Below are 16,135 nucleotides of genomic sequence, written 5' to 3'. Positions count from 1 at the left end.
AAGGCAAAATAAACTGAGTCGGCCACTCAAGCTACCTCTGCATCCTCCCAAAAGGATGTAGTTGAAAAAGAGGGATCAAAACAGACTCTAGGGGAATCCTTTCAACATGGTGTCTCTATGGAAAATAGCACTCTCCCTAGTACACCATGTAAAGAGTCTGCACCAACACTTGAACAAATTCAAGTGTATGAAAGAAAAAATAAGGATGGAACATACAAAGAGAGCACATCTTTTGAAGCTCCCTCATCTGTTCAGGGGGAGCTGCCAACACTCAATTATGAAATTCAAAATCTAATCTCTTAAATTTCTTCTTCATTCAATCAAACACTTGAATCTGATTCTCAAGTATTGCCAACATCTTGTGACATGGTTCATGAAACTGTGCTCATCACCCAAGACCCAATTTAGTTGGTGAGAGGCTACATGCTGGGGTAGACCTTGATTACATTAACACAAACACATGGGTTTCATCAGTTTTTGCTGAAGACCCTGTGGTAGTTTCAAATACACCCTCATGTGTAAATCAACCTTCACATGTTGTAAGGTTTGAGGGTAGTACTCTTGAGGGGTATCTATCTAAATCCTCTCCAATTCAATTGGAGGTTCCTCTTGAAAGAACAACTCCCCTAAAAATCCTAGCTGAAATTGCTCTCACATTTGAAGCTAGGAGTTCAATTTTCAATGATCCTACTATGGGGAAGAAAAGTACATCACATTTAAGTGATAGTGCTTTGAAAGAAGTACAAGGGTTTGAGGCTAAGGTACATGACCGTAACCTAGTCAACTCCCCTCCAATTCCAATGGAGATTCCCACCACAAGTGGAGAACAACAAACTATCATAACCACATGTTAACCTGTGAGTCAAACTGTGACATCTGTCAAGGGTGGTTCTATTGAGTCTCTACCCTCCACCTCAAATCCAAATGACCAACCATCTACCTCTAACCCTTCTCGACAAGCCAAATTCACTTATAGAGAACTCAGAGATCTCGACAAGTCAAAGACACTTATAGAGAACTAAGAGATCTCGATAAGCCATTATACTTATCGAGATGTCAGTTCTCTATACATCAAACTGGAGATCTCGACATGAACCTCAAGTATAGAATGCAGACAAGTTAAATATTCAAGATTATCAATCAAAAAACGATCTAATCACTTAGATTGAAAAGTCAACAAAAAATAGCTTGAAGTGTGTAAGATCAAAGGCCAAGATTAACTGACAAAGGAAAGTCACAGACCTACACGATTTGCAAAGATACATTAAGCCCGAAATGGAAAGTTTTAGAGATAACTTAAAGTAGGGTTTAGTACATCTTATTACATGTTGTGTAAACCTCTGTTTTACTAATCTATAAAGTAAATAATAGTCCTTTGTTTTTAGTTGTAACAAAACAGATCTAGTTTTTTCTTATACTCTCTCAAGGAAGAAGCTGAGTTCCTTATTTACAAAGAACCCAAGATTTGTTGCAAAACACTAGCTTTATTTTAATAAAAAATTAAGTGAGTTTTGAAATATTGTGTGCACTATTTTATTTCAGCTAACATAATATTATTACATTTCTAATCTGCTTTGTTAACCAAGTAACAAACATTTCAAAAAGACTTAAAAATATCCAAAACACATTCAAACCCCCCTCTATGTTGTATTCATTACCTAACAGCCACTTATAATTTAAACCCAACAGATATACGATAACTTGGCTTAAGTTTACCCACAAACATTATTGTTATCTAAGTTATAGTTAAACTTAAACATTTGGTTAATTTTCTTTTCTGAGGGTGGAGGGCCAGACGTAGAAAATTTTGTCATAGCATGTACTGAGGTGACGTTATGTTGGGTGTAGAGCTTACAATTTGGTATATATGACACGATAGAACGATACGAGAATGACACAAAATAAATGGATTTGTGTTTGACAATTCGGTACATGAACACGAAAGTATACGACACGATGAAATACGAAATCTAAACGAATACGAATATGTGTTTACCCTTGGGTACATGACATGATACGAAAGCACACGAAATAAAAAAATTATTAATAAATATTTAAATATATATAAGAAATTATATATTCATTTATATAAATATACATATTTTTTAATATTATATGTATATATACATATATATTTATAAAAATATATTCAAAAATATACAATTATATGTAAATATATATTTTTAATATATTTATATATATAATTATATCCAAAAATATAATATTTTTATATATTTATTCTTTTATTCATTCATTTATTTATTTTTATACACGAAATGTACACGAAACGTACACGAAATAATTGGTCACGAATATCTATTTACCCTTCAGTACACGAATGCTAAACGAGTCGGATATGTGTTTACTCTTTAATACACGAAATACAAAAGTACACGACACAAAAGTATACGAACTGAGTCGTGCCTGGGGTGTACGAGTAGTTCAACGGAACAGGACCCTCAAATTTTGAGGGGCACATTTATATATACAAATATATATTATACTTTGTCTAGAAAAATTAAAAATAGGCATAACTTTTTTTTAATAAAAGTAATGTACAAATAAAAAAAAGATCGGAAAATAGTAAAGGTAAGAAATTAAAATTATTATATTGAGCAAAATTATAAGAAATTATCTATGAAATATGAATTTTTTTGGTAAGTAATTTATATTATTGGTTTTAATAATAAAATACAACGGCGAACAATAATTTTCATTTATAAAATTTGTACACTATATCATATTTCAATAATTCTTTTTAGGGGATTATTTAATTTAAATTATATATATGTAATTAATGTTTATTGAAAAACTTTAATTCAAAAATTAAATTAATTAATTGATGTTCATATATAAATTTAAATAAGTTTACTATTTATGTAGTTAAATATTTTTTTTAATTTTTAGTTTAATAAAATTATGTTAAAAATATAGTTTTTAAATATTTCTATTATTTTTTACTTCAAAATTCTCTGGTTAGGGCACATTTTTTTGATTTTGTACCGAACACCGAGGCACGGCTCTGTATACGAACGACATTATATCTTATACTAAATGTTTAAATAAAGTTATTATATCTTTATTTTTTCAAAAACAAATACTTTGTTTGGATATAATAGGAAATAAATGAGATATGATAGAAATAACTTTTTTTTGTTAATAAATGTAAGGACATAATAGAAATTACGAATTACACGAAATTTGATGTAAAAATTTTATCAAGTGTATTTTTGACACCAAATTTGGTGTGCACTATTTATTTGATGTAATTTGGCACTATTATAATATTTGGTTGAAGTTAATTTTATACCAAAACTTGCACTATTATAATGTTATAATGTTGGGTTGACAAGACTTTGAAATAGACTTTTCATAAATTTTTATACTGGTTTACAATTTTTTATTTTACATCATGCGCTTCAATTTTTTTAACTCGATCGAACCCAATATTAGGACGATTATCATAACTATACCCTGAATTTGTAATATTTGGATGGCCATGTCGAAGACGCCTCAGGTTATTTTTGTTCATAATCTAACCAAAATTTAACCTATTTGCATGATTGCAAATGGTTGCTTTCAAAATGCCCCTCCCATATGTGCAATGGACCGAGTTGAGCCAATTAAGACTCGAAATCAAACCCGATTATGATGATTGAACTCGAGTTCGAGTAGAGTGCGAGACATCCTCTTAAGCTAAAAATTGTATTTGTTGAATAAAGCAATTTTTTTTCTTTTGCTATTTACACTTAGTTATTCTCAAACTCCATACATTTAGGGTTTATTTCTTTAATTTGTAAATTTTGTATATTTTTCTATGATTTTATTCATATACTACAAAAATTAACAAAACTCATGATTTTTTTTATTAATATGTATCTTGGGTTGTTCGTGAGCCTTAACTTATAAAATATGTTTGCTAGATGTTCATAAAATATTTACTAAATTGTTACTTTTTCTTAATTACTTATATACAAATAAAAGCTTTACCTCATATAAAAACAGAACTGGAATTCAAATTTGAGAAAATTTTAAGAAAAATAATAAACAATTAAGAATGTAATTAAATTTAAGTTAGACAAGCCCCAGTAGATTTGGTTTGCCCCTTGGGCCTTAAACTGGGGACAAGCTCATTACATTGTAAGAGTTGGTCCTTCAAATATGTAAGGGCTTGGCCCATATCTATCTAACATATAATCAAACATAATGAAATGTAGTATAATGATATTTTTGTTGAGTGGAGTACTATTTATTTTATGATATTCATGTCAGTACAAAATGACACGAACAATTAATGAACGGTGTCATTTCTATTCATATTTAATATCAAATTTATAATCATATAAGAAAAAACAAGAATAAGAAAGTATAGTAACTATATATAGAAACTTACTTTTGCATTTATTATATTTTTAATCAAGAAATTGCTCTTCAAAAGATTATAACACGTGTAGTAAATGTATGAACAGATGATGATTCACTCTTTTTTTCTTAATAAAACACAACCGTTTAAAGCTGTCCAAATTTTAAAGTTAACATGTAACAAAAGAACAAGAACAAATGAATTGTGATACCATTTCCTCCGTGTGTGTTTATGTCATTAATAGAATGAAGCATCCATCTGCTTGAATTGTGTAGCAACATTTTTGATACAACATTAAGTTTAGAGCTTTATTACAACCCTGATTCTTGACAAACTCATGGGCTTCCCTTTGGACATAATAGCTGGTTTACAGCTAGTGTTGGCCCTGTACATTAGTTGTAACATTGTTGGTTCTGTCTCAAAATCAACCATCAGGACACTTCCTGGTTTCTCTGGTGATCTGCCTTTCAATCTTGAAACTGGGTAATTTCTTGTTTTCTACTGCATCTGCATGTGTTATTTGTACTTGTACATGTGTGATTTTTAATTTATGTTATGTTTTTTTTTTTTTGCAGATATGTGAAAGTTGACAGATTGAATGATGTGAATCTGTTTTACTATTTTATTGAGTCTGAAAAGGACCCTGTAAATGACCCTCTTGTGCTTTGGTTTTGTGGAGGCCCTGGTTGCTCTGGTTTTTCAGGCCTTGTTTACGATACTGGTAATCAATTCAATTATATTTGATATTTCCCTACTACTTTTAATTTTCTAATAAGACACAATTTGTAAATTTATTAACTATTTAGTGTATAGGTGATTTGGGAAAAAATTAATTTAAGATGGTGAAAATGAAGTCCAGTGAATTCGAGAGCACAAAAAAATTATAAATTTGTCGAAAGTGAATGCAATGTATGGTTTGTAACATTTGCAGGTCCATTAAGATATGATTTTACTGGTTACAATGGAGGCTTACCGTCACTCACCCTGAACCCCTACTCATGGACCAAGGTGCTATTGCTAGCTGCTACTATCAACTTAATTACCTGGTCTTTTCTCTTACGTTTTTTGTTACTATAGAGTTTGTTTTGAACATCAGATTGCGAGTTATATAATGGATTATAAAGTGACATGAAACACCTAATTTGTCACTGATCGTAGTTTAGATAAATTTATATGTCTAGACTTGATGATTATTCTTGCTGTAACCTAATCTAATTTCGTAGTGCGTGATTTTTTAATCTGAGCAGGTTGCAAACATGCTCTATTTAGATACACCAGCAGGCACTGGATTTTCTTATGCAACTTCAGAGCCCCACAACTCTGATACAAAAACGGCAAGGGATACTGCCAATTTTCTGATAGAGGCAAGCTAAATAATCTATAGATAACAGTGATATATTATCAAACTTTCAGTAAAACAATTTCTAAAAATTGAACATGTTCGTGTACTATACAGGTGTTTTCAGATGTTCTTTGTATTCTATTGACTATTAATGTAAAATGACTATGTTTGATAATTTGACATACATCTGTAAATGATAATATATTTAGTGACATATGTTTGTATGCTAATGCGTGAGCCAATTTTATCCATAATCTGAATGTGAAAAGTCTGTAATGTTTGCAGTGGCTACTGGATCATCCAAGATTTTTAAGAAACCCCCTTTATGTTGCTGGTGACTCCTATGCTGGAAAACTTGTACCACTGGTTGTTCATGAACTAGCGAAAGGTGTTTTAAGCTAGCGAGTAATTTATGATAGTAAAAGTTTCAAATTTTAGTTGTGCAACAAGTTAATAAAGTTTCATAATGCTCATATTGCAGGTGATGAATCATGTGATATGCCATCCCATTCTCTACAGCTCCAGGTACATAATCTATTATCTATCTAATCTACCTTTTCTATTTCCTTGTTTATAAGAAGAGCTTGATAAATAAGGGTATTGACAAGTACGAAACATTTAGCTTTCGACTAGCATTTGTTTTGACAATATATATGCGACTGCCTTTCTAGTCATGCTATATGTGATTGCAATTGAATTTACATTTACCACAATTCAATGTCAAATGTTACAAGTATCAGCAATTCTTAACTTCTCTCTTTTCAACTGTTCGCACTTGTGAATTTTTTGACAATAGGGGTACATACTTGGCAACCCATTAGTTAGTCCTCAAATGGCGGTAAATTCACAGTTCACTTTTGCACATCGAATGGGACTGATTTCAGATGAATATTACGAGGTAATAAAGTCTTTATCCTTGTATATTTAGACCAATTTAGTAAAGCATTTTCTCGAACAGCTAAAGGCATACCCGATCATTTTTTTGGTTAAATAACACATTCTCATCACTCTTTCTAGCATCTTAACCATTCCCAATATGCTACGATCCACCTTATGTATGTATATATTTTTTGATGTCATGATTCTGCTAAGTCTCACTCTCACCATCCAAACACAGTGTAACTCTTGTTTATATAAAATTTCAATGTATTCAACTCATTACTTCCTATCTAGTTCCTATTTGTACAAGAGTTTGTCCATGTATATATAGAAAAGCACTTCTGTTTAGATCAAATTCCCATTAATTATTTAAACTTGTTCTTCTAAGCTTGATAGTTATTTCATTGTAAATGTGAAAAACACTACAACTGGATCTATGGTTTGATTTTGGTAATAATTCCACAGATCAGCGAGTTACTGACAATATTTCATTTTGTATGTCCATAGTCGGCCACAAAAAAATGCAATGGTGAATTTTTTAATGTAGACCCCAACAATGTTTTATGTCGTGATGCAATTGAGATTATGCAAGAGGTACGTAGGACAACCAAAGATCTTTAATATATTTTGACACAATAAGATTCTGATTTCATTATTAACTGATCTTATCTCTCTGATATTTTAGTGCATTTCAAGACTTGATGGTCAACATATTTTGGACGTGAACTGTGGTCTTGATCAACCAGAGCCAGATGAGATACAATCGGATTACAGAATAACTGGAGACAACCTTTTCCCATCCTGGCACGATAAACCATGGTGTCGGGTAATTTACTTCTCCTTTTGTCTGTTTACTGCTTTATAACTACTGATCAAATTTTATCAGTATGTAACATATGTCATCTTAATGTTTTTGATATTCTGCAAAAAGAATGATTTATCATAGACTTGATAATATACCAAGGCAAACAAATTCGCGGAAGATTCAAGAAAAAGAATACTCGCAGTACAAAGGAATTTTAGAATTAACCTGATACTAAAACACCAATTTTAAAACCATTTCACGCCATCTTTTATATTTTCAACCATTGAACCGTCAGATCAGTCAGAACCTATTTCTATAACTTTTCATTTGGCATTTGCAGACAAATTGCGGAATTTTTCTTGTTGATGACCTCAGTCTTTAATACAATACCTCTCCTTAGTTCCTGAAACCTTCAGTAGTTGAAGTATCTAAAATTATTAGATATATTGACATGGTGATTACATACTTGTCTGCAGAAATATAACTACCTGCTATCTTATGCTTGGGCAAATAATCCACACGTTCAAGAAGCCCTTCATGTTCGAAATGTAAGTTACACTTTACAATATTTTACTTTCTTAGGATAAATGGAAAATGTTATTTCCAGAGCTATTTTTTAATTTCCAGAGCAACATTAGTGTGAAAAGACAAAATTGCCCTCCCTGCATTTACAATCAAAGCCCTGAAAATATGAATATAAGGGTAATTTGGTATTTTTGCAATTTTTTTGCTCTGGAAACAAAAAAAGAGCTCTGGAAATAACATTTCCCTAAGTAATTAGACCTTTTCTCACTTCACTTGCCCCGAATGTTTCAGTAAATGATATCATAATTTTGTTGCCTGCGTAGTATACCGTATGGTTTGATTAAAGTCATTATCTATTTGGCATTCAGGCCACAATAAGTAAATGGAAGAGGTGCAACTGGAACATATCTTATGTCGAAGATGTATCAGACGTGTTCGAGTATCATTTTGTTCTTACTAAGGAAAAATATCGAGTTCTTGTATTCAGGTATTACTCATAATTCTCATCTTCATTTAGTGATTGTACGCAAAGAATTGGCAGTCAAAATGATTTGTTACATAGCTGATAGTCTCTTCAAGGTACTTTAAGGTACAACTACTTGAAAACTGCTTATACATAATTTTAATCACATGTTGATAGAGTATAATAGAAGCATGATTATTAAAGTTTGATCAAGTGATTGGGTCATTTTGAAACACAACGATGAGATTACAAACTGCTAGATTGAATTAAGCCTGATGAGTAATGATTGTTCCACATTAGGTAACTTTGGTGGCGTTCGGTCGGGTGGTTGATAGGAATGGAAATGAACAGGAAGGGAATTTAAATGGTCTTCAATCCTTTTTTACTAAATAATGGTCTTCAATCCCGCAGGGGTATAATGAGGAATGATTTACCCTGTTAGTAGAAATAATTTCCCCACTCCTACCAAGTAAACACCTCAACAAAACATGAACACATAGGAATAATGTTCTGATTCCATTAACCGGGTGCAAATAAAACAAAACAAATGGCCCTCTCGGCCTCTCATGTGCACACTTTGCATTGCTTCTGGTCACTAAAGCCTGAGGCCTAGTATGCAGATGGATATATTTTCTTTTAGGACCAATCCACCCAGAGCAGGCATAGCCTTAATTGGTATCGGTATGTTATATTTATTTTTATATTATTTCAATAAATTGGTACCCAGGTAAACAATTATGGCCTTTTTTATATAGTAAGATAAAAGCCTCTTGAACCGGAGAATAAAAGATGTGAAATTTGTTTTAAACAAAAATGTTTGCTAGTTTTAGAGAAAAGTTTGTACAAGTTTCATGAGACTATTATCAACTTCGTGTAATTGAATACTGATGAACTTAGTACCATTATTACCCTTGTTGCAGTGGTGATCATGACATGATAGTTCCGTACATTGATACAATACAATGGATAAGATCTCTCAACCTTACAATGGATGTGAACTGGAGACCTTGGTTTGTTGATGATATAGTTGCAGGGTAAGTTGTCCGAATTCATCAAATTTTCATCTCACTCTGCATCACATTTCAGTTTGCTGCAAACAAAAACTACGGACCAACTTACTTGAATTTTCTTCCTAAGAACTTTGGAGTTATAATACAATCTGTCTCTATGCTATACAGATACACCGAGAAATATGAGCTACATGGGTACAATATCACTTTCGCGACAGTTAAGGCAAGTACATTTGTAATAAACCCCTGCAAGAAAAAAGAGAGCCTCTGTAGACCTTTTTTTATTTTTAATGCAACTTATACTTGCTTCCTCTAGCAGCAATCTATGTAGAAGATTAACCTCAATTATAAGCTATAGCATTAGCTTATAAGCACATGATCTCACCAGTTTTCACATTTGTTTTTTTCCATAGGGAGGAGGTCACACATCTCCAATGTACAGACCAAAGGAATGTTTGGCTATGGCTGCTAGGTGGCTATCTAATGTTCCATTGTAGTGCAATATTCTAAGCATACATGACCATATCCAAAAACTCCCATAGAGACATTCATCTGTACTATAAAGAGCAGAGCTTAGTAAAACTCAGGCATCTTGGCATATAGATGATTAAGTGCCAGAGAGATGACCATGCCAGCATCCATGGATCATGAGATTTTATATTCTAAAATTACTGAAATTGCTTTAAAGTTTCTATAAGTTTTATTTTGTTATTTAGTTTTGTTTTTTTTTTATTATAAAAAAACATAATTTATTTTCCAATCCCAAAAACTCTAAATAGTAAAGGTTCTTACGGGTAAGCAAATTTGGTGCAAATTATGCTCCGACTACTACATGTACATGCCTATAAGTATCAGGTATAGTAGTAATACATTTTGTTACAAAGGACAAAAAATTTACTCATTAATAACCAAATAAAAATTAGAGAACATGGATCCTGAGAGATTATTTCTCCTGAGATCATAAAAAAAACACATCTACACAAGTAATCTGTTTTAATATTTACTTACCATTTTTGCTTTTGTTTTTCAATTAGAAAAATATATATTAGAATATTAAACATAATACACACAGGTGAATCATTATTACAGGAAAGTTTCCTCCTTATAATCCTTATTCTCTAACAATTATTATATAGAAACTCAATAAATAAGAAATTTATAAATTTTAACAGATTTAGCACTTAATTCGCCTTTGTAAGAAAATGCAATACTTTTGAAACATTTAAAATAACAGTTCTTTAAATAATAAAAACTATAAATTTTCAATGTAATTATAAATTTTAATAGAGGAAATTGACCGTAAGTTTCAACATAGAAAATGTATTTTAAAATCGGATGTGTCATCATTAATATTGAATATTCTATTTACAAATATGCATCGAACGAGAAAAAGTTAAAATTTAATAAAATAGTAATATATTCAGTATATAGAATACTTATTCATGTTCCCTTTCTAAATCAAATGACACCATATATCACATTATTTATTCTTATCACTTATTTTAAATTATGCAATATTTATAAATGCTTTTCCAAAATATCACTATGTACTCACATTTTTCTAAATAAAAAATATTTTTCTTTTCGGTTTCTAAAATTGTACTTCATAGTTGGCATTTACCTTATTTATTTTTTCGTTCTTTTTCCATATCATTTTTCATCTGGGTCCATATTTTGTGGGCCCATTTCGGGTGTGCTCTATATATATATAAGAATATGTAGCCGATTGAACAAAAATATTACAACACAAAGCTATGGGTTTTTCTTTGAGAATATTAACTAGTTTTCAACTGGTACTTGCCCTGCACATTGGTTGCAACATTGTTGGTTCTGCCTCAAAATCAATAATCAAGACTCTTCCTGGTTTTTCTGGTGACTTGCCTTTCAATCTTGAAACCGGGTAACTTTTCATTTTTACTGTTTTATACGCAAAAGTTTTAAGCAGTTTCGATTATATTACTGAAAATGTGTGTGTTCTATTAATATGTGTTTTATTTGTGCAGATATGTGAGAGTTGATAGATTGAATGATGTGAATTATTTTTACTATTTTATCGAGTCCGAAAACGATCCTCAAAATGACCCTCTCGTGCTTTGGCTTAGTGGAGGCCCTGGTTGCTCTGGTTTTTCAGGCCTTATTTATGAAATTGGTAAACATTTATTTGAGATTTTAACAAGTCAAATTCGAATAGCTCGAATGTTTATATTTTTGTGTGGAAGATAGCGAATAGGATGTTAGTAATGTATAGTTTATAACATTTGCAGGTCCATTACAATACACTGATTTTCAAGATTTTAAAGGAGGCTTACCATCACTCACCTTGAACCCTTATTCATGGACCAAGGTGCTATTGCTAATATCAACTTAATTACCTGGTCTTTTTCTTTACATTATGGGTTACTATAGACATTTTTCCGAAAATCAGATTGCGAGTTAATTATATAGTGACCTGAGACACCTAATATGCCACTAATTTTATCATTTCTATTTAAATAAATACACTTAGTGAGTAATGGCAGCTGATTAAATTTTATAGTAACTGATTTTTTAATCTATGCAGATTGCAAACATGCTCTTTTTAGACGCACCTGCAGGAACTGGATTTTCTTATGCAACTTCAGAGCCCTACAACACTGATACAAAAACGGCACAGGATACTGCCAAGTTTCTGATAGAGGTATTAATAAGAGTTATATATGATCAAACTTAGTGAAACAGTTTTAAAAATCAAATGTATGTGTACTGTTTGAGTGATTTCAGATGTTTTGTATTCTGTTGACTAATTACATATTTGATAATTTGACATACTTCTGAGAACAATACTAGATTGAGTAAAATTAGCATAAGTTTGTATGCTAATGTGTGAGCTTGTTTTATGCATTTTCTGAATTTGGAAAGTCTGTAATGTTTGCAGTGGTTACTGGATCACCCAAGATTTTCCAAAAACCCCCTTTATGTTGCTGGTGATTCCTATGGTGGAAAAATTGCACCACTGGTTGTTTATGAAATAGCGAAAGGTGTTTTAAGCTAGCGATTAACTTTATGATAGTGACATTTTCAAATTTTACTTGCGGTAAGTTAATAAAGTTTCATTATGCTCGTAGCAGGTGATGAAGCCTGTGATAAGCCTTATCAGTCTCTACAGCTTCAAGTATTTTCTCTGTCCACTCTATATTTTTCTTCTTCCTTGTTTATAATAACCATTAATAACTAAGAGTATTGGCAAATGGCAAGTAAGAAACATTTAGCTTTTGAATTGTATTCGTGCTGATAATAACTACGTGCCTGCCTTTTTAACCATGTTATATGTGATTGCCATTACATTAATTTGATGTTATCTGGAGTTGCATTGTGAGGAAATAACTCAATTCATTAGCAGGAATATGTCATAAAAAATGTAATGGTTCAGATGCCCGGGTTTTACATTTCTTTCATGTCAAAGTTTCACGTATCTAACTACAGCTATAATAAATTGTTAAAATTTATCTTTTAAACTGTTAGTGCCTGTATCATGAATTTTTTGATGACAGGGATACATACTTGGCAACCCGTTAATTAATCCTCAAAGCGCAGTAAATTCAAAATTCACTTTTGCACATAGAATGGGACTGATTTCAGATGCATACTACGAGGTAACAAAGGCTTTATCCTTGTATACTGAACAATTTAGTTGAATCTTTTCTCGAACACTTTAACAAATGCCCAAGCATTTTCTCTTTTTGCTAAATAACACATGCCCAATCATTCCCCTATCATCTTAACCATTTCTAATATAGTATGATTCATCTTATGTACGTCTATTCTTTTTACGTCATGATTCTGTTGAGTGCCACAGTACAAAGCATAATGTGTTACTTGTGTTTATATTGATATTCAACATGTTCAACTCTTTGGCCATTTAGTTCTTTTTAGATCATATTTTTTGTTATTTATTTGTACTACTTCTTAGCTTAAATATTTTTTCATATTAAATGTAAGAAAACATGAATTTGCTAGACCTGGATCTATGGTTTGATTATGTAACTTTCATTCCACAGATACAGGGTATCATTAGGTCACTAACAATATCAATTTTGTGTATCTGCAGTCGGCCAAAAAACACTGCAATGGCGAATTTTTTTTTGTGGATCCCAACAATGTTCTCTGTCGTGATGCAATTGAGCTTATGAGAGAGGTACTTAGGACAACAACAAAAATCTTTGACATTTAAGGAAAAACGATTCTAATTTCCATTCCTAATGGTGATATTTCCGCTCTGATTTATTAGTGTGTTTCAAGACTTGATTTTGAACATATTTTGGAAGTGAACTGTGGTGGTGATCTACCAGAGTCAGATGAGATACAATCGGATTATAGAATCACTGGAGACGTCCTCTTCCCATCATGGCACGATAAACCTTGGTGTCGAGTAGTTTACTTCTCCTTTTGTCTCTTTAATTCTTCTTTCAAACCCTCGAAAAGATTTATTTCTATCGGTATATAAAATTTGCCATCTTAATGTTCTACATAATGATTAGTCAAAGCCTATTTCTATAACTTTTCCTTTTGCATTTGCAGTAACGTTCTAAAAATTTTCATGTTCAGGAACTAAGTCCATAATACAATTCCTCTCCTTGGTTCCTGCAACCTATAATTGTCAACGCTATAGTTTGATTACAAACTTTGTCTGAGGTCAATTTTCATATAGTATCTTGACTGGTAAGACATTGTGACATGGTGATTGCATATTTTTCTGCAGAAATATAATTTCCTGCTATCTTATGCTTGGGCAAATAATCCACACGTTCAAGAAGCCCTTCATGTTCGAAATGTAAGTTGTACTTCACAACTTTCTCGGCTAAGTAATTAGGCACTTCTCTTGTCCAGAATATTTCAGTAAATGAAATTATCTATTTGGAGTTTCAGGATACGATAAGTAAATGGAAGAGGTGCCACAGGAACATTGCTTATGTCAAAGATGTCCCAGATGTGCTCGAGTATATTCATGTTCTCAGTAAAGAAAAATATCGAGTTCTAGCGTACAGGTTTGACCGATAGTTCGTATCTTTGTTTAGTGATTTTACACTTTAAAGTGGCAGCCAAAATGCTTTGTTAAATACTGATAGTCTGACAGTACTCCAACTTGAAAACTACATACACATGTGAGACCAAGTGATGGATCAGTTTGAAACATATATAAGAGAGTTTAAACAGGTAGAAAAAAGTAAGTCACAAATAATGATTATTCCATATTGGGTAAATTTGGGGACATTTGGGTGGGTGATAATGTTAGAATATAAAACGCTCATCGGACTTTGAGGTTTTAGGAGAGGTAGTAACTTCAAAATTTTACAGGGAACACTCTTGATTTTACCTCCAATATGTTTTATAATTTAATTTGGACACTATGGAAAATTATTTCTGCGAAGATATCCATTTTTCAGACCCAAAACTTGGCTTTGAAGTGTTAGAATAATATTTATGATCCCGATTAGCACTCCTCCTAACCTTGAGGTTTTAGTAAAGCGAGTAACGTAACGTATAGGCATGTGAATGAAGAGAAAGGGAACTGGAATGGTGTTCAGACCCATGGGGTACTGTGTTAACAGGAATGAGTTTCTCATTTCTAGTTTCTACCAAGTAAAGCCCTCAACCAAACATGGACGCATACAGGGGCAGATCCAGAATTATTTATTTAGGGGGGCACCGAGTAAATTATGGGAGGCACCCTCTTGTTTTTTAATTTCTATGGGGGCACTTTCATAAAAAAAAAAAAAAAGTTTTTGCAAGTTTTATGAGACTAACTATCAAGTTCTTGTTAATGATGAACCTAAAACAATTATTACCCCTATTGCAGTGGTGATCATGACTTGGTAATTTCGTATATTGGTACGTTAGAATGGATAAGATCTCTCAACCTGACTAAGGATGTGAACTGGAGACCATGGTTTATTGATGATCAAGTTGCAGGGTAAGTTGTCAGAATTCACATTTTCATCTGCTCTGCGTCATGTCAGTTTTCTGAAAACAAAAACAAATATAAACACACACTTTGTCAATGCTGAATTGAATTTTCTTCATGAGAAATTTCAAGTTGTAATACAGTCCGTCTATGTTATGCAGATACACGGAGGAATACAAGCTAAATGAATTTAGTATCACTTTTGCGACAGTTAAGGCAAGTACATAATGTAATGCACGTCGAAAAGAAGCTGAAAAGCTTTGTAGGCTAGCTGCGGTGGTGATGTCAACTATTTTCTTAATCCATTTTTTTAAAATTTTATAAATTTGAACTTCGTTGTTTTCCATTGGTGTATAAAAATAGGGAGGAGGTCACACAGCTCCGATGTACAAACCAAAGGAATGTCTGGCAATGGCTGCTAGGTGGCTGTCCGATGTTCCCCTGTGACCAATTCTATGCATTTATGATCGTGTCAGAATTTTCCCATATATCTTTCGGATTTAGTAAGATGGCCATTTTGTACCAGATCGATGCGCTGATATATTTTGCTCTGTACTATAAAGAGCAGAGCTTGGAAACTTGCCATATTGGCATAGAGATGATGCAGTGTAGAGAGATGAATGTATCATGAGTTTCTATTTACCAAATTTAGTGAAATTTCTTTATTTATTTTTTTCTTTATAGCATACAAACTGTTTTCAGTTTCCCCACCGTCATCTACCATTGTCTGAATATTTGGACCTCTCGTCCTCTCCTCACCAGTTTCACGAAAACAATCGATGTTTTCTTTTGAGCTGGCTTATATAT

General features: G+C 32.2%; 1 protein-coding gene across 1 annotated transcript; it reads left to right on the top strand.

Annotated features, from left to right (window-relative positions):
* Positions 1–4,561: 4,561 nt before the first annotated feature.
* On the top strand, positions 4,562–15,775 carry LOC141691562 (uncharacterized). Its single transcript, XM_074496292.1, has 28 exons — positions 4,562–4,846; positions 4,939–5,084; positions 5,295–5,371; positions 5,611–5,727; positions 5,991–6,093; positions 6,187–6,230; positions 6,502–6,603; positions 7,092–7,178; positions 7,270–7,410; positions 7,866–7,937; positions 8,283–8,401; positions 9,298–9,411; positions 9,556–9,610; positions 9,801–9,880; positions 11,159–11,287; positions 11,391–11,536; positions 11,652–11,731; positions 11,948–12,064; positions 12,302–12,404; positions 12,495–12,538; positions 12,918–13,019; positions 13,475–13,561; positions 13,655–13,795; positions 14,126–14,197; positions 14,293–14,411; positions 15,224–15,337; positions 15,490–15,544; positions 15,692–15,775. The coding sequence occupies exons 1-28, from the start codon at positions 4,701–4,703 to the stop codon at positions 15,773–15,775; spliced, it is 2,796 nt and encodes a 931-aa protein (XP_074352393.1). The 5' UTR covers positions 4,562–4,700.
* Positions 15,776–16,135: the final 360 nt, after the last annotated feature.

Source organism: Apium graveolens, chromosome 10 (genome assembly GCF_009905375.1).
Source record: "Apium graveolens cultivar Ventura chromosome 10, ASM990537v1, whole genome shotgun sequence".
Classification (NCBI taxonomy): domain Eukaryota; kingdom Viridiplantae; phylum Streptophyta; class Magnoliopsida; order Apiales; family Apiaceae; genus Apium; species Apium graveolens.
Note: the sequence above shows the minus strand (reverse complement) of the source record. Positions and strands in the feature narration are given on the sequence as shown.